This window comes from Carassius carassius, chromosome 19 (genome assembly GCF_963082965.1).
Source record: "Carassius carassius chromosome 19, fCarCar2.1, whole genome shotgun sequence".
Classification (NCBI taxonomy): Eukaryota; Metazoa; Chordata; class Actinopteri; order Cypriniformes; family Cyprinidae; genus Carassius; species Carassius carassius.
The window spans coordinates 25,067,448-25,087,182 of NC_081773.1; the positions used below are offsets into that span (position 1 = coordinate 25,067,448).

General features: G+C 37.5%; 1 protein-coding gene across 1 annotated transcript in view; it reads left to right on the forward strand.

The window, feature by feature from the left end:
- LOC132095676 (striated muscle preferentially expressed protein kinase-like) overlaps positions 1-19,735 on the forward strand; it is a gene marked incomplete at its 5' end in the record, with an annotated part of 35,082 nt that overhangs the window by 9,232 nt on the left and 6,115 nt on the right. The window contains 27 exons of the mRNA XM_059500802.1: positions 286-374; positions 499-674; positions 1,907-2,167; positions 2,692-2,850; positions 2,926-3,115; positions 3,943-4,172; positions 4,314-4,433; positions 5,065-5,169; positions 6,722-6,928; positions 7,023-7,146; positions 7,901-8,073; positions 8,161-8,273; positions 8,919-9,087; positions 9,753-9,852; positions 11,770-11,970; positions 12,688-12,745; positions 12,904-12,981; positions 13,083-13,255; positions 13,369-13,395; positions 13,546-13,698; positions 13,830-13,872; positions 14,056-14,124; positions 14,217-16,896; positions 16,979-17,128; positions 17,332-17,448; positions 17,968-18,135; positions 19,481-19,603. Coding sequence (XP_059356785.1) covers positions 286-374; positions 499-674; positions 1,907-2,167; positions 2,692-2,850; positions 2,926-3,115; positions 3,943-4,172; positions 4,314-4,433; positions 5,065-5,169; positions 6,722-6,928; positions 7,023-7,146; positions 7,901-8,073; positions 8,161-8,273; positions 8,919-9,087; positions 9,753-9,852; positions 11,770-11,970; positions 12,688-12,745; positions 12,904-12,981; positions 13,083-13,255; positions 13,369-13,395; positions 13,546-13,698; positions 13,830-13,872; positions 14,056-14,124; positions 14,217-16,896; positions 16,979-17,128; positions 17,332-17,448; positions 17,968-18,135; positions 19,481-19,603 — 6,256 coding nt within the window. The remainder of the gene's footprint in view (positions 1-285; positions 375-498; positions 675-1,906; positions 2,168-2,691; positions 2,851-2,925; positions 3,116-3,942; positions 4,173-4,313; positions 4,434-5,064; positions 5,170-6,721; positions 6,929-7,022; positions 7,147-7,900; positions 8,074-8,160; positions 8,274-8,918; positions 9,088-9,752; positions 9,853-11,769; positions 11,971-12,687; positions 12,746-12,903; positions 12,982-13,082; positions 13,256-13,368; positions 13,396-13,545; positions 13,699-13,829; positions 13,873-14,055; positions 14,125-14,216; positions 16,897-16,978; positions 17,129-17,331; positions 17,449-17,967; positions 18,136-19,480; positions 19,604-19,735) is intronic.

Consider the following 19,735-nt stretch of genomic DNA (forward strand, 5'->3'; position numbering starts at 1 on the left):
TGATTAAATTTTGGAATATTTTTGTACATGTAAAAATGTTCTTGAAAAAAACATAAGATGGGAGAAAAAATGGTCTTGGGTTCTCTTGCAAAAAAAAGAAATGTTGCGTTCGCACTCATCACTGAACTTCATTTTATTTCGATGACAAATGTCTATTAAGCAAAGTTCTTCAGGGGAACAGAGAAGTTGCATATATTGCAAAAAAGTTGTGTAATAAAATGCAAAAGCATTGGAATTTTTTTTTTATCAAATAATAATGAGCCTCTACATTTACCAACATAACAGGTTGTTATTGGAGACCAAACAGTTATAGAGGGTCAAGAGGTGACCATGTCTGTTCGAGTGAGTGGACAGCCTAAACCCATGCTTTATTGGTATGTTCAAATCTAAAATATTTATTTACATCTAGATAATTCATAATATAGTTTTAAACAGTATGGACTGTTTGCTCATTTTGAAGCATTGTCATAACTACACTTTTATTTTCCTTTGTATCAGGCTGAGAGACAGAGTGACCATTAAAACAGGTGCACGGCATATCGTCCATGAGACAGAGGAAGGCAACTTCGAGATGATAATTAAATCGGCACAGAAGTCAGACTCTGGTGTTTACACCTGCAAGATCATCAATGAGTATGGAACTAAACAGTGTGAGGGCAAACTGGAGGTGAAAGGTAGGGGCTTCAGCTAGTGTTGCGTGGTCTGTATGCATTAAGGAATCACAAGCATGATAAATCTTGTAGATAATACTTTCCTAAAGATTATGTGATTGCTCATTGCTTATATACTTTCTTCTTGCTCAGCTTAATATGCAGAGACAACTAAGCCATTCCTAAGTTCATTACCCTGACAGTCACTGTAGTTGAAATACTTTACCTTATGAGCCGTTTGTAGCTTCCTCAACACTGCTTATCACCTTTTGAATATTTAATAAATAGGATTTTTCAAATGATCGATTTCAGCAGCTGATTTCAGTTTTTCAATGTAAGTCAGTGAATGTGTTCGAATGCATTATGTAAGTAGTTTTTATATGAAGACAGAAAAAATTTGTCATGGTTTAAATTTCTTTTAAATTTCTTTTTTTCCAGCAGTTGTACAATTTTCTCTCAATAATTTCTATGTATTAAATACAGGATTTTAATAAAGTCTTGCATTTTAAAACATACTTTAACATACTTTATTAACAGGTTTTGCAGTTAATTTAGTGAGTCAGTATCAGTGTTTTGTTAAAATATAATTTATATAATATTAAAATATATTTAATATATACTATACCATTCAAAAGTTTTGGGGCCAGTAAGATTTTTTTTGTTTTGTTTTGCTTTGTTTTTTTAAAGGAAAGAAATTAATACTTTCATTAGCACCAAATCAATGTTAGAATGATTTCTGCAGGATTTTCTGCTAAAAAGTCAGCTTTGCCATCACAGGAAGAAAATAAATTTTAAAATGTATAAAAGTTATTAAAAATTTATATATTTTTTTATATAATATAGATATTAATATTATTAATCTATATTAATATAAAATATATATATTTTACTTTTCAATCAAATAAATGCACCCTTGGTATAATATGCATAAATTTAGCCTTGGCATAATATGCATTTCAAGAGCACCAAAATACAGAGTCTCAGACCAGGCAATTTGGAATTCTGGGTATAATTTTGAGCTGAATCCGTACTGAGCCATGAGCGGATTATGCTGACAGACAACGTATTAGCATATTCTTCTAATATATCTGCTCTGCTGTACAACACATGGTATTAGCAGACTATGTCTTCTATATCTGCAGCAGATTAAACACATGCAAAGACTCTTGTGTGCTTTTAACTTAAGCTCTGGATTTCCTTATATGGGGTGTTTTTCTTCACCACTCTTTGCTAGATCCTTATCATTTTTCTTCTAGCTCGTCCAATAGAGCCAGGCCTGGCCATCATTCGGCCAGTGAGGGACGTGATGGTGAAGGCAGGGGAGACTGCCTTGTTCGAGTGTCATGTGATCGGCCCGCAGGACACAGATGTTGATTGGCTGTCAGATGGGAAACTCATACAACCAGCTCTGTTGGACTGTAAGATGCACTTTGATGGGAAAAGGTGCAGGCTGCTGCTTAACTCTGTACATGAGGATGACAGTGGAACGTACACCTGCAAACTGAGCACAGCTAAAGGTGAGCAGCTTTGGTATTGGTCCACATGGTTTGTTTTATACACTAACATATCATTCTTCTACAAGTCTCATTACATTAAACCAGTCATACTGTATTATGAGGAATTACATTTTCTTGGCTTGGTGTAGCACCTGTACTCTGCATATTCTTTTAGATTTTTTCGAAAATTGGAAATAAGCAACTGAATTTATAAAAAATCAGCTATTTAAAAAAAAAATGTTTTTAACAATCATCATGATTATTTCATTCCATTGTATTATTAAGTGGATTGTTGTGCTCAGAAATCTTAAAGGGATAGTTCACCCTCACACTCATGTTATTTAAAAACAGTATCACTGACTTTCTTCTGCTAAACACACACACAAAAAGAAATTTTAGAGAAGGTTTAAACTGTTTCCCCTTTTTTTTTAAAAGGTTATAAGTATGACCCTTTTTGCCAAATGTTTCATGACATGATCAGTACATATATTGCAAGCTGCTTATTAACTATTAATTTCACTTCACATGTCATATGTGATTTATAGAGGAGCTGACCTCTAGTGCCAGGCTAAAGGTCGTAGCATCCATAGAGCCCCTCTTCACCCGTAAGCTGGATGTACTAGAAGTTATCGAGGGTCGTAATGCTCGATTTGACTGCAAGGTCAGCGGGACGCCACCTCCTCGGGTCATCTGGAGCCACTTTGGTATGACTCTGATTCCCTCGAGTGCCTCCTAGTGTCGGTCCTGGTTGAGTCATTTGTGTGTCATGTCTTCAACAGATCATCCTCTGGAGGAAAGCGAAGACATTCGGATCTTGAAAGAAGGAGGACGGCACTCGTTAATCATCTCTCATGTTAGTAATGAAGATGAGGGTCTCTACACAGTAGTAGCACGGAACTCACACGGGGAGGCCGAGTGTGCAGCGGAGCTGTATGTGCAGGAGCCCAGACCAGCAATTTCCTCTCAAATGTATGAGCTTTTGACTAATGATTCACTCAGAACTTGTTTAAAAGTTGTTTAGTTCACCCAAAAAATGAAAGTTCTTCTTCTTTTGCGAGATATAAAATTTGAACTGTGCAGTTCTGAGAAAAAAAGTCTGAATTATGAGATTTAAACTAGCAATTTCGAAATTTTCAAAAAAGTCACCATAGTCAAGTAGTAAGAAATACAAAAATAAAAAGGTTATTGTGACTTTTTCTTACAATTCTGAGAAAAAAGTCAGAATTGTGAGACAACTCAGAATTGCAACACAATTCTTGAGAGAAATAGTCAGAAGTGTGAGATATAAACTCATAATTCTGAGAAGAAAAGTCATAATTTTGAGATATAAACTTGCAATTGCAAGAAAAACATCAGAATTGTGAGGTCGCATGAAGGAATAAAAAATAAAAAGGTAATTGTTACTTTTAATCTCACAATTTTGACTTTTCTCACAATTGGAAATTTATATCTAACAATTCAGAAAAAATTATTATTGTGAGGATTAATTATTTTGTCCATGGAACACAAAAGGAAAAATTTTGAACAATCATTACATATTTCGTTTCCATATAAGGATAGATCAGTGTGGATTTTTAGTTCCAAAAACACCACAATGTTATCCATATAACGAGCACCATATTCCAAATCTTTTGAATGGATACGATAGCTTTGTGCATGTACAAAAACAGCATTTTAAGATGACAGTTTTCATTTTCTGGGGAAGCATCAAAGGACTAAAATCCCAAAACTGTTCTTTAATGGAAACATTTTTGCATAAAACATAACATCTTGATGATTTGGTTTATCTTTACTAGAGCAAAGCTGGAAAAAATGCCCTCCATTCCCGAGGAACCTGAGGTGCCTGAGAATGAGGTGGAACGTTTCACCATGCCTGACTTTGTCAAGCCGCTCTATGATCTGGATGTAGTTGAGGGCAGAGAGGCTGTGCTCCGGTGCAAAGTTGCTGGCCTGCCGTATCCAGCCATAATCTGGTTTCACAATGGCAAGAGGATTGACAGCACAGAGGACAGAAAAATGACACAGTGTAAGTTAGTTGATAATATAATTCAATTCTCATACAGTCTGCTAAGCTTTTCCGGAAAGCAGTCCCTGTGGAAATGATAGTGTGAGTGGCGGGAATAGCAGGAACATAAAGTGTTTATTCTCTCTGTTGTGTCTTCTGTAGTCAGAGATGTTCACAGCCTGGTGATCCGCTCTGTTTGTCATGCCCACGGAGGAGTTTACAAGTGTGTCATATCCAATAAGGTGGGCAAGGCCACCTGCTATGCCCATCTTTATGTGACAGGTGAGTTTAATATCAATTCCTTCTGCTAGCTATGTTTGACAACTTGAATACATTAGAAAAAAGTGCATCTTAAAATGAACTTAAAAAGCTTAAAAAGTCTTTATGTATATTATATTATATTATATTATATTATTATTTATTATGATAATATTTTGGCCACAATATGAACATGATTTCAAAGATCAGTAACCACAATATTGACACGATAAACATGCATATTACACAAGTTCCCTGAGAAAAAACCTAAAAATAGATGAATTGATATAAATTAATAAATACATTTTATATAAATTCGTATATTTATTTAAAATTATTTTTAAAATCCTTCGATGGTAATTATTCAAAATTAACTGGTCAAATTATGTTTAAAAAAAAAAAAAAAAAATTCTTTGAATTTGCAGACGTGAGTTACTCCGAAGGATTAGTTAAATGCTCCCAAGTTAGCTGCCTGGTCATCGTCATATAACCACAGCTTATTTCTGTTTTAGTTTTTTTTTTCCACATGCCAGACTGTTCAAAGGAATACTACAATGTATTTTAAGGCTGATGCATATGTGTGCATGTGTGAAAAATAGCAAGAGACTCCTCTGGCACCAAATAAATATTCTGACTGACACTTTTGCCGTTTTAGACATCCTTCCTGACCCGCCAGATGGGGCCCCAGTCATTGAGTCCATCACTGGCAAGACTATCACGCTAAGTTGGAAGAAACCCAGAAGACTGGATCCGTCCATTGGTATAATTATGCATGTTATTTATGTATATATTAATTTAATTTAGAAAGTCTTCTTGTACTGTAGCATTCTCATTTTAAGGTTTGAAGTTCCCCAAAGGAACATTTTAATTGGTCAGTGGTTGCTCTTTCATAGCTGTAGGATTATAGAGTTCCCAGTTATGTATCATGTAAATATCCATTGTTTCTCAGATGCTTCTCTAAAATACTTAAAATAGACACAAATGTTGACACATCTCAATCTCTAAAGACAAATTAAAAAAATTATTAGTTCTTTTAAGAACAAAACCAGTGAAGCAAGGCTCTTAAAATTGTCATTTTTGCATTGCTAATTGCACCAGAAGTGCAACTTGATTAGGTTCAACCAATAATGTGAGTTTGGGACAGGTCTTTCTGTTTTGTGACCAGTGGCTCTCTTCGTAATCTTATTCTTGGAGAAATAGAGATATTGAACGATTAGTTTGACAATAAAGGAAAATGCTGTTGTCTTTCATGTCATTTCAATGAATAGAACCCGATGCTTTCAAGCTTAAAAAATTATTCAAATGCACTGCAGAAGCATAATAAATATGGAACTTTTGCACTGTATTTTAAGTCTTCTAAAGCCATATTACAGCTTTTTGTAACAAAAATTATAGAATTTTACAAATGTGATGATAAATTACACAATTGGGTGATTTTTTTTCTCGTTTGTAAACCTGGACCAGAAAACCCATTTTAAATAGGGATGTAAGCTGAATAAATAAGCTTTCAATTGATGTATGGTTTGTTAGGATCTGACAATATTTGGCCGAGATACAACTATTTGAAAATCTGAAATCTGAGGGTGCAAAAAAAAATCTAAATATTGAGATAATCACCTTTAAAGTTGTCCAAATGTAGTTCTTGACAATGCATATTACTAATCAAAAATTAAGTTTTGATATATTTACGCTAAGAAATGTTAAAAATATCTTCATGGAACAAGATCTTTATTTAATATCCTTATGATATTTGGAAAAAGGAAAAATCTATATCTTTGACCCTTACAATGTATTGTTGGCTATTGCTACAAATATACCCATGCTACTTATGACTTGTTTTGTACTCCAGGGTCACATTTGTGATCTTCATTTCCAAGAGTCACTCTATTGGCATCCTCTCTTACACTAAATGTACTCTCTCAGCATACAGTAAATATTGATAGAGCAACAGTGTGGTGACGCTAGTTGGATAACATCACAGATGATTAACCTGACCTCCTCTTATTTCCTTAACACATTTCCAAGTATGGCCACCAGCTAAATATAGAATACCAGCACTGTGGTACCGTAACATTTTATTTATTGCTTTCCAACAGATATTCTATGTCTTGGTGATGTTGTTGGAAACAATCATAGATTTACTGCTGAATTGACTGCCTGAGCCATAAAATTTGAGTGTCCTTGTTCCATATTGTCAAGCGCTGTTTCCTCTCTTTGTAGTGTATTTCAAACATGTATCGGAAGTAATCAGATTTCCTTTTTTGGTTTTGGCTTTCAAACTTAACAATAAAATATTTTGATTTGATTTCCAGATCCTAGCTCCCTGATGTATGCTGTGCAGCAGCAAGCTCTAGGGTCGATCCAGTGGACCATCATTGCCTCTTGCTTGAAACAGACTATCTATACCATTACCAATCTGTCTAAAGGTGTCCGCTACGCCTTCAGGGTGCTATCAATCACCAGCAAGGCCTTTAGCAAGCCATCGCCTGCCACCGAGCCAGTGCAGCTACTAGATAGAGGTATGCCTCAGGAGACAAGGACAGCCACATTCAGACTGGTCAATGAGATGCGTGAGTTACTGCAAGAGACTGGCTTTTATTTCTCCGTCTGCAGGTCCGTACCTCCAGGAGGCTCCTATAATCATTGACAAGCCGGACATTGTGTATATGGTGGAGAAGCAGCCCTTAAGCATCACAGTCACTCTCAACCATGTCAATGCATCAGTCACATGGAAGAGGTATTTTGCATTTTGATTGCATTGAATCATTTTGGAATGGCTACGTATTTGCTATACTTTATAATTATTGTATTACAATGTATTAGTATTCCCTCAAATATTTTTGTTAGGGTTTGTTCAGAATGCCTAAACAGTTTTATCAGTGTTATACCTATTTGAATACTATTTTGTTTGTTGTTGCATCCATTCGGTCATTTGTTTCTTGCATCTATTAATTTGCATAGTCATATAATCTAAAATGTGACCCTGGTCCACAATACCAGTCTTAAGTGTAAATTTTTCGAAATTGAGATTTATACATCATCTGAAAGCTGAATAAATAAGCTTTCCATGGATGTATGGTTTATTAGGATCGGACAATATTTGGCCGAGATACAACTATTTGTAAATCTGGAATCTGAGGGTGCAAAAAATCAAAATATTGAGAAAATCGCCTTTGAATTTCTCCAAATGAATTTTTAGCAATGCATATTACTAATCAAAAATTAAGTTTTGATATACTTACGGTAGGAGATTTACATGGAACATGATCTTTACTTAATATCCTAATGATTTTTGGCATAAAAGAAAAATCAATAATTTTGTACCAATACAATGTTTTTTTTGGCTATTGCTAAAAATATACCCCAGCGACTTAAGACTGGTTTTGTGGTCCAGGGTCATAAATATCAACACAATCCTTTTGCTTTTGCAAGGACATGAATGTAGTTGTCTAAAAAGAAAGCTAGTAGTTATTCTGCCTTCATATTTACAGAGGGGCAGTGACATTGTCTAACAGACCGGGTCTGTTTGAGTTGAGCATGCCTGATGATGACCAGCATACACTGATGCTGTGCAAGGTAAAGAGCAGTGATGTTGGTCAGCTCACGTGCATCGCCAGCAACAAGTATGGCAGTGACACCTGCACCCTAACCCTGGAAATGGCAGGTATGTTGCTGTGTACAGATTACAAACTGGATGTGTTTCTGTTCTTATTGCACATAATCTGAGTCTCATTGATTTCTCTGTCTCTAGTGGCGCCGACTTTTGAGACCATCATGGAAGACCTGGATGTGAATGTAGGCGAGACTCCTCGTTTTGCGGTGGTGGTTGAAGGAAAGCCCGTCCCAGACATCCTCTGGTATAAGGTGTGTGTTTTTGTTGTAGTGCATGTACCATTTAAGTTGAAAATAGCTTTTGAGGATTTATGTTCTATTAAATATGGTTCTACATTTGTGACAGTGAAAACCTATAATACTTAAACTCGTAGCTTGCGAACATGGAATATAAATATAGTAGAGAAACAATTGCCCATTTAATTAGAAGCCAAAAATTCTTGCTGTTTCACCAGAAGTCATTCCTGACACTCATGCTGAGGCAGATGTATGTTGTTTTCATATCAGTTCTAGTCACTTTAGAGTTTAGCTGAGGGTTCATCTCTTTTTTTTTTATCTCCCATGTACACCTGGAAAAACTTACTTTAAAGGTAGATCTGACTTTTATTCAGATCTTGAGGTCAAACCATGTCATCCCCTTTTCCACACGCTGGTCTCTCACTAACACTGCTTGCCTGATATTTCCTTGAGCCATATCCCTGAGAGCATTATCACATCCTGTAAATCATGCTAATTTATGCTTTGAATGGTACTGTTGGATATTTCATCTCCTGCCTCAAGGCTTTGCCTTCTATTTAATTCGTCACTACCCTGTTCACCTCAAACCCACACAAAATCATTTTAAATTCAAATCACAGCAGTTGGATGGCCACTCAGTTGTTTTCCTCTGATTTTCAGGGAGACACCCTGCTGTCCGAAAGCAGCCATTTCACATTTGTGTACGATGACAATGAATGTTCTCTAGTGGTACTGAACACTCAAGCCGATGACTCAGGAGTTTACACCTGTACTGCTAAGAATCTGGCTGGTTCTGTGTCCTGCAAGGCTGAGCTGACTGTCCACATCGGTAAGCACTTTCACTTTAATGAAGGAGGTTGTGTTTCTAAGCACGTTGACTCACCACCACCTTACTGCAACCTCGTGTCCTAACCAGGTGAGATGGAATAAAGGGATACATCCAGCAATGTCATGGGGCCAAAGATAACATTTTGTACGGGTGATTCCCTTGTCCATCACCAGTTCCAATGAGTTTCTGAATTATACTATTGATTTCCTTAAGATTACGATTATGAATTTCCTAAAATATCAGTCAAATATCAAAAACTCTGAAAATTGTATCAGATATACTGAATGAGAAATATTAAGTGTAAAAATGTATTTAACATGTACAACATATAATGTTTTTTTAATATATTTTTTTTACAATATATTTTGTTCTAAAGCAACTTTATAGAAAATAATGTTAACAAAGCACAACAAAACATACAATCATACAATAAAGTTTTCAAACCATTAATGTACGTACTGTATGGACACTTGAAAGAAATATTTATATATATATTAATATATTTATTTTGTGTATATTAAAATGGTAATGAAAGTGTTGAAATGTTTCAGAAAAATGTGAAAATGAGTTTATTTATCCCACAGTGCATGTGTAGCCTGATCAAAAAAACTTGCCAATTTATTTGATTGGCTTTTAGAAATTAACTTTGTAATTTCTGTGTCTAGCTAAAGAGTACAAAGACGACCCCATGGAGGACGAGGCGTCCATCTTAAGAAAAATGCGTAGGCTCACTGATTACTATGACGTGCACAAGGAAATTGGGAGGTGAGTCATCCGCCCGGAGCCTCACTTGGACATGCACCATTTATCTCTAATGATTTCCTCTGTCTGCCTAGAAACTTAAAAAGCAGACTCCATCAGCATTTGTTGATGACAGATCTCAGGTCTTCTGACTCATCACACATGTCTAAGGTTTAATAAAGCACCAGCTGAGGAAAGTGTTGGCACAGTATTAAAAAACCACTTTTGGTAGGGAAGGATGCAATTTCAAGCTCCACAATCAAAGAATCATTCAGCCACTTCAGAAGAGGCTACAAGACCCTTGAAATTTCTCAGGTTGTAAAAAATGTGATCTCTGTGCCTCATACAAACAAGGTTTGCACAGCTTCTGTACTGAGTAACTACCCAGAAGCCCTTAATATAAATATTAGGGCTGTCTGTTTAAAGCAGTATGTTCAGTAATCAACACCTCCAGTCAATATGCTTATCATACTCCTCAAACCATATCAGTTTTGAACCTGGTCAGATTTGCATCAATGCGACTTTGAAACGGTTTAATATATAAAGACAGTCAAACCACATTTGAAAGAGAGGGTTATTTGTTTAACACAATGGTACAGTGAGCGCTCGACTGGGCAGAGAGGAGTGCAGCCATTGTGGCGCTGTATCTCTGCTCTGCATGCTGTCGTTCTCTCTGTGCTTTAATTATAATCTTTATGGCCGACTGCCACCGTTCTATTAAGACCTGAACCTTGTGCAAACAGACACATGCTACAGCTCTACACACATAATAGCTCTTTTCCAAAACCTAGAGAGCTGTCTGCTCTAAGAGGATGTTAAGGCATCATAGGTGCACGCTTTGATACCTTTTGGCAATATTTTGACCACAGACGGTGAACAAAAAAGCTGATTATAAATATGCATTTCATTCATTACTAAAACATATTGATGTAATTGTTCAAAAATGAGTATTTTACACAATATTTGGCTGTATGTACACTACCGTTTTTTTATATTTTGAAAGTCTCCGATGCTTACCAATTATTTGATCAAAATACAATAAAATCACTAATACGGTGACATACTATTACAGTTTACACATCTCTTTTCAATTTTAATATATTTTATAATGGAATTTAATTCTGTGATGGCAAAGCTGAATTTTCAGCAGCCATTACTCCAATCTTCAGTGTCACATGACTAATCAGAAATCTTTCTATTATACTAATTTGGGGCTCAAGAAGGTTTTTATTTTTTATTTTTATCAGTGTATCAGTGTTGAAAACAGTTGTGTCTGCTTACTGGTAATATTTTTATGTAAACCGTAATACATTTCTGTCACCGTTGATCAGTTTTTCCATGCTGAATCTCTCTCTCTCTGTCAATAAATACATAAATAACATACATTTTCATTTAGACATTTTGCAGAAGCTTTTATCCAAAGCGACTTACAATAAATAATCAAATCAATACTGACCTTATGACATATAACAGAGCTATTATTGCCTACAGTGAGACAAAGTTCACACAATTACACTACAGCATGGGGGTAAGAGCAGAGTTAATTCATGGACTGGTATTGTGCAAGAAACTCCAATAAAACAGGAAAAAAAGCAGTAAAGCACCCAGTTGCAGTAATGCAATAAACAGGTATTACATAGTCATGTTACAGTAAATTGCAATAAATCTATATTCAATTAGATTGGTCATTTTTTTAAATTGAAGAGTGTAATATTGTGCTACTAGTGGCATGCAAAGAAATAGTGACATTGAATGGTAAATTAAATAAGCATTGATTATTTATATATTCGTTGACACCATCTTTTCCTTGGCTGAATTATGCGGTTGCTCCACTGATTATCATTTAGTTTGCTGTTGACACCTGTTAAAACACCATTCACCTTTTATCCCCAAACAAATGTTTTGTTTTCTATGATATAATGAGAAATGTTCTTTCCTTAGAGGGGCGTTCTCATATGTGAAACGAGTGATACAGAAAGCGGGAAAGATCGAATATGCAGCCAAGTTCATTTCCGCTCGGGCTAAACGGAAGGTCTCTGCTCTGAGAGAGCTGAACATCCTGTCTCATCTAGACCATGAGAGGATCCTCTACTTTCACGATGCCTTTGAGAAGAAGAATGCTGTTATCATCATTACTGAGCTGTATCCTTTAACATCTCTGAGAGCTTTAAGGATCTCCGGCCATAAAAGCAATTTCAAATTAAATGAAGTGAAGTTTATTTTGAACTCATTGTACATTGTGAGTCAGACGTACAGATTGAAAGTGCCCTTCTGCGCTGAGAGTTGCTATAGATGCTTGGGTAATCTTTACCCTATGTATTCACACCTGCCTTAGAATCGCTCCGGTGTGTATTGGTTCAGTCCATCTGTGCTTTGACTGTCACAAATAGTTGGCTTATGTGTCCTTCAGGGCAAAGTCTCATGGGGAAGACACACAAAGAAAGGACATCTTACATAAAACATGCACTTACATTGATATAATCACACAGTGGAGTCTAAAAGTCTGGAAAAGTTTTAGGCTTTTGAATATAAAAGTGTGTAAAATTAATATGAAATATCGAGTTTCTGCACTATTTCTAGACTGCAAAAGTAAAACAAACCAAATACTAGGACATGTTTATTTTTTTAGTTGAACACTGAACTTTAACTGTTATGACTATAATTTGTGATTTATCTATTTGAACAACATGAAATGGTGTGTAAAAGAGATGCATTTTCACTTGTGAACTCAGATTTTTGGACCCCACTGTATAATTATCTCACATCCACACAATCTGGCACAATCACACTTCCTCTCACACATTGTAGTGATGACGAGCTTTGCCCCATTACTGTGATTGTCCTTGATAATGTGTAAAGATGCCATGAGGAGCTTCTCGAAAGGCTTACAAAGAAATCAACAGTAATGGAGTCAGAGGTGAGTGAACCAGTTTGACCTTTCAAAGTGACCAAAAAAGTTCCAAATGTTTGAGCAGACTATTGTCACATTTGGTTTGTCATGGGCCATTTCTCTTTGCATGTTCTAGTTATTGAGAGAATAAAGTGTCCCTAAACTGTCTGAATTGTTTACTGCAGATCCGATCCAGCGTGAGGCAGCTGTTGGAGGGTATTAGTTATCTTCATCATCATGACATACTTTATCTAGACTTAAAGGTAAATATTATGTAATTTGCTGTCTTTACCATTTTCTTCCATAAGAATAATCACGGTAAAGAAACAATGTGTTGACTAGACTCTTCTTTTTTTCTGCTCAGCCTGATAATATCCTCATGGCAGACCCTACTAGTGATCAGATCCGCATATGTGATTTTGGAAATGCTGTAAAGTTCACGCCTGATGAGGCACAGTACTGCAAATATGGCACTCCAGAATTTGTCGCCCCAGAGATTGTTAACCAGACACCCGTCTCCAAGGCAACGGACATCTGGTAACGCACCTGGTGCCTCCATCACAAAACAGCTCTTGAACAAATCTGTATGCAGCCTCTAAAGTATCATGAATACATTAGTGCCTCACAATTCAACTTTTTTTTTCTCACAGGCCTGTTGGAGTTCTAACATACTTATGGTAGGATTATTTCAAATCTGTCTATTAGAATAAAAATAATGCTATAATTTTACATTATATTATGTTAATTTATGTTAAACAAGAGTTTAGTGTTCATCACTAATACCAGTATCTTCAGTTAAGACTTCAACAAACAACTCTGTTTTGCAGTCTCACTGGAGTTTCTCCTTTCGCTGGAGAAAACGACCGCAGTTCTGTTCTCAACATCAGGAACTATAATGTAGCTTTTGAAGAAAGCATGTTTACCGACCTCTGTCATGAAGCTAAGGGATTCGTCATTAAACTGCTGGTGGCTGATAGATTGTAAGTGGAATCTACGGTGCTTATCTGCAGCACAATACTCCTGTTGATAATATATTGTTGAGAAAATTATTTCTACTGCTAAGAGCGCTTTGTGTTAACTGGCAATTTGTTTAATGTTGTTTTATCTGCAGGAGACCCGATGCTAACGAATGTCTTCGGCATCCCTGGTTCAAGGTAACGAAAGAGTAGAAGAGTAAAGAAATGCTTCTTTAGACGTGTGGCTATCCAAATATGTTATATAAATTAATTCAACATCAAGTTCAACATAAATTTTAAGTTTTAAACTATTTAGATAAAAGTATTTAATGGAAAAAGTTATTTACTGTGATTGTTAAAATACATATTTCATTATTTTAGACCTTGAATAAGGGTAAAAGCATCAGCACAGAGTCCCTCAAAAAGTTTATGTCCAGAAGAAAATGGCAGGTAAGATCATTTTAATGAATTTTGTTCAGTGCTTAAAATATTATATATTCTTTTAGTATGTCATTGTAACAATGCTAACATATCTCTTTTAGCGATCTCTTATCAGCTATAAATCTAAGATGGTGATGAGGTCTATAGCTGAGTTACTGGATGACTCCTCTAGCCACATTTCCATTGCTGTTCCACGGCATCTGAAACAAGGCTCACCACCACCATCATCATCATCAGATTCGGATGAAGACATTGATGAGCTGCCTTTTATCCCAATGCCCATAAACATGGAATTCTCAGGTTCTAGAATGTCACTGACTGAAATTGTAGGGGATGATGAAATGACAGGTAGACCGAATGGAAATGCTGAGAGGCCTGCTTCAAGCCATCAGAAGTCAGAGCCCATGGAAGTGGAGATGTCAGAAAAAGAGGGTGGAGATGCAGCTGCTAGGGGTAAAGCCAGGAAGAGGTCAACACAAGATGATGAAAAAGGCTCATCTGATGTAGAACCAGCAGAACTGGCCAAAAGAGCAGAACACGCAAAGAAACCAATGCGCAGAGGTTCGAGCATGGAGTCTGATGAGCCAGAGGGAGCTCGTCGCAGAGGAGAGTTGCGCAGAGGGAGCTCAGCTGACAGTGCCCTACAGCTCCACATCAAACCAGAGGAGGGCACAGAAGAAAGCTCTACCGATGGAAGTAGAATTCTACAAAAGTCAGTATCGATGGAGCTTCCAAGGAGAAGCCCAAGTCCAGGAGCTGCAAAGCTGAGCCAGGAAGACTATGCCCTGAAATTGGAACTTATGAGGCAAAGACTTCTCAGGGGTGGCTCTGTAGATAACAAGATGAGCGGATTACGAGGCCCATTGCTGGAGACATTAGGCATGGGGGATGAGAAGTGCTATGTGCGGGGGTCTCGCCTTGGTAACCCTCCGCTTGTTAGAGCGGCATCCAGCGAGTCTCCTAGAGATGATATCCCAAAGACAAAGATACTCCGCAAGAGTGCTTCTTTCAGCCAGGGTGATTCAGAGCCCATGCCCTTGCACCGACGGATGGGAGCACCTCTAGAGATCCCACTGGCACAAATAGAAGAGAGACGACTGCAGGAAGCTGTATCTATGTCTGCTCTCACAGAACCAGTTAAGGATTCTCGCCCCATCACCCCAAAAATTCATACACCAGAACCAGAAAGATGTGAGAAAGAGAAAATTGAGGAAAAAGAATCAGCTGTCTACAAGGACAATGAATCCAGGGAAGTCATTGTTTTGCCAAAAACTAATGCAGATGAATTTAGTAGTGTTGATCAGAAATCTTGGGAGACTGATGCACAGAAGAAGGTCCAGAGCAAGTTAGAGGAGCCCAGTGAAAAGTCTCAAAAAGTGGATGAAATTAAGCTGAAGACCCCCATAGTAGAGGAAACAATTGAGGAAGAGGAAGAAAGAGAGGATAAAGAACAAGAGGAAGAAGTGGAGCCTCCTGCTCCAGAGATTGAGGTTAAAGAAGTTGAGGATGAGGTAAAAGAAGTTGAGGATGAGGTTAAAGAAGTTGAGGATGATGTAAAGGCATCACCAAAGTCTCCAGAGGTCACCATTACCACCAGCTCAATAATAGTGACCCCAACAGCTGCCCCAGCCCCCAGCCCCCAGAGTGTCGTCTCTACTTATGTGACTCCATCACTCCCTGCGCGTACAGTGCTCCCAGATGGTAGAGTGTCTGCATATGCTAGTATCATGCAGACCATCATGGTACCATCAGTCCAGGCATCTAGCCAACCTGGTCCTGTTCCTGTTCCTGTGCCTACATCTGCATCAACCACCCCAACAACTAGCCCAGCTTCAGTTCCAGCCTGTGCACCCATTTCCAGACACATCTCTGAACCAACCCTTTTGCCAACTTCTTCATCCAAACCAGACCTTCCCCAAAGCACTGAACATCCTGCAGTCTTTTCTCGGGTTGCCTCAACAGAAAATCCTCCTAAAGAGCCAAGTCCTCCTAAGACTCCCACTCGTGCCTCCTCTGAGCGAGAGCCGTCTCCTGGAAGCAACATTCAGGACCTTGCATCTGAGGAGGTCTTTGAAGCTCGTTTCAAGAAGCGTGAGTCCTCTCTAACTCGTAGTCTTAAACGCTTCTCATTCCAGAAAACTGAAGAAAAGCCTTCCACCGTTGCTCCAGAAACTGCAGAAGAAATGTATCGCCCAAGGCCAATTGGTGCACCATTAGAATTTGTTCCAAGGCGGTTGGAGGAGAAGTCCAAGTCAGTTCAGGATCTTCGTGAGGCGGAGAAGGACCCTGGGTTCATGAGGAGACTCTCAATGCGCTTGAAAAGAACCCCATCAGTAGAGAGGCAGGAAGAGAAGCTCAAAGAAGAGGAAGCTTCAGCACCCAGACGTCGTCTGTCCTGGGCACTGGGTCGGAGGGGATCCCAAGAAAAGAAAGAGATTGAGATGGTGAGGTTGGATGGAGGTCCTGAGCCTCCCCCAGAGCCTGAGTCCAAAGCACCCTCAGAGTCACCGATCCTTGCCATGCGCAAGAAGATCGGCAGTACCATGGCAAGCCTATCCACAAGGATTAGGAGCCACTCTGAGGACAGGAAAGATGATAATGAAAGCAAGATGGAGAAAAGGACACCTATATTCACAAAACTGCGTCGTTCCACCTCAGAAGGTGGCAGTCTGAAGAGGATGGGTGTCCCACAGAACCAAATTGCTGCCCAATCAGGGAAAGGGACCTCATCAGAATCACTCGATTCCATGTCAAGCATCCAATCAGAATCAGCTGTTAAAAGTACACAAATATTATTTTTTTGGTGGGGGGGTTAATGCTCTTAATTTGATCTTGTTGATAAAAGGCCGTAATGTTTTTCCAGGTACAGAAATTGAACACAGATCACGATGGGACCGCTGGGGGTTGACAAGGGGAAAAAGAGACAAGACGATTTCCCAACCGGACATCCCAGCTTCCATTGCAAGGGAGAATGGCTCTCTCCGCTCTCGCCAGTACACACGTCTAACATCTGGTATTGCGCATTTCATTTTATGAATTTTACAGTAACTTTTGTACAAAAGAAGACACCTATTTGATTACATCCAGTGTTGTTTAAAGATTTACATGTATCATCAATGAATCAATTATGCATATGGACTTGCTTTGGGACAGCTGTGGGAGATAAATTATAGTGCCTGTCTCACTAGTCTTTTCACTGATTCTCTCAACAACTAGACTTCCCTCCTGTGTTCCATATCAAACTAAGGGACCACGTTCTCTTGGAGGGAGATCCCGTAACTCTCAGCTGCCTCCCTGCTGGCAGTCCTCACCCACGCATCTCATGGATGAAAGGTCTAATTCAAACTGTAATATAAGCTTCTATGGGAGTAAAGATAATAGAATCTGACCTAAATTGAGTGCAAAAAAACGTAACTGAATATACTGAAAATAAAATAACTTTGCAGTAATTGTAAGTGTATTAACTCCCTATATTGGCTTTATGTTGTGTCTGTAGAAATTAGTTCTTTCACATTATACCGTCTCAGCCAATATGGAGTACTTTGAGAGTTAAAAAAAAAACATATAAAAGCATTTATTTATTGGTATTTTGTTCTTTAAAAGTATCTGTGCTGCACTAAACCATAAATTCTAGATACAACACAAGCAAACCTATTTACATTTGGCTATATATAGAAGGATCTTTTTTCACCTCAAAGTAAATGTCACCCTAAAGTAACAACACCAAATTTAAAGTCTAAAATGTCAACATTAACATTAGAGCACACCAGATTGTGGATCTGAAATTATGATTTTGGAAAAACTTCAAGTTCCCAACTAACAGTTTTGCTTTTCAACTTTGTGTATTCTCAGATAAGAAGCCACTTGAGATAGACCCAAGGATGAACATGATATCCTGCCCTGATGGGAGACAGCTCCTGATGATTATGAAGACCACCAAGAAGGATGCAGGGCTTTATGAATGTGTGGCTTCGAACACACACGCCTCTGTCACCAGCTCATGCGTTGTGTCCCTTGCTCGTAAGTTTAAGACAAGAATGATCAGAAAGAAATCTAATGAGGAAGTAAAAGTCTGGCTGATTAGGAAGGAGAATAGATGGGTAAATGAGAAATAGACTGAGAAAACAAAACAAAAGAAATCAGATATTATCCAAAGCAATTAAATATTCTGCTGGGGAAAGTGTTTATGTATAAATTGCAGCAACGCATAATGGATCATTTCATAAACTAGAATGATCATCAGTACACTAGTCAAGAATGCTGACAATTTCTGACATGGTTGTGCATCTGATTTTATGCATCACTTCACTCAAACTTGATGTGTCACAGAAAACAAATGAAATCTCAATGAAAATGAATGCAATCTCATCATTTTGTTGCAGAGAAGCACTGTCAGTGTTAAAACCCCTTAAGGAGAAAATAAGAAGAGAAGTGCTTTATTGCAGTGATCAAGAATTTCTCAGAAAAGTAAAGGCTAGAACAAAGATGAAAGTGGGACAGTGAAAGAACGGTTACATTTATTTTTTTAAGAGTTAGTGCATAACTCATCACAGCAAGACTCAGGAAGGATCTCTTTTAGTCTTGACAACAGAAATTGCCATTGGCTTTTTAACATTGTGAGCAGGCTAATGCACTGCTTATCATTGTGCAAAGCTACTTTCTCCTAGAACAGCAGGCAATAAATAATTCACTCCTTTTTGTGGTTCACAAAGCTGATTAATATGGAAGGGTGACTTGCTAGCAGAGGTGCGAATTTATGTAGATACTCTAACTGAGACAGTTTTGTTTTATTTATTCTTTTTTTTCTCCTTTCTTTCTTACATTAATGTCTGAAAGTTTCCATGGTCAAGGACAATTTGTATATTGCAAAAAGCTGGAAAAGCATGACTTTCTATAGCAAACATAAAGTTTTCTGTTTATGTTCAGCTCTATAATATTTAATCAGTGCAGTTTCTATACAATTTGCACTAAAGTCAGTAACATATACTTACCTTTCAAAAGTTTTGGGGATGGTAAAAAATTTTTTTCATGTTTTTGATGTGTGCTTTATTCTTGCGATTGTGTGAGTGGCAAAACTGAATTTTCGGCTGCCATTACTCCTTCAGATCCTTCAGAAATCATTCTAATACACTATCATTTAAGAAACATTATAATATATCTTTTATCATACATGTATTTAAAATAGTTTTTTTTTGTAACTTTCTAAATTTCTTTACTCTCTTTTGATAAGTTTAATATGTGTCTGCTAAATAAAGTATTAAATAAATAACATTTATTTACAGTACCCCAATCAATTAAAGGTTTTTTCGAAAGACATAAGAACCAAGACAATTTCTAGTAGGTAACACCAAATATTATTTTGTAGGTCTGCCTAATAGTCCTGGGACTCCTGAGGTGCCTCAGAAGTATAAAAACACCGCTCTGGTGGTATGGAGACCCTCAGACACCACGGCACCATGCACCTACTCTCTGGAGAGGAAGACAGAGGGTTAGTGGACAGCACTCATTATTTATCCTACTTTAACAATTTAAAGTGAGATTTAAAAAATATATTGTTGAAAAGATAATCAAGCAAAAATTGAATGTTTTATGATAGCGATAATGTAATATCTTAATTTTC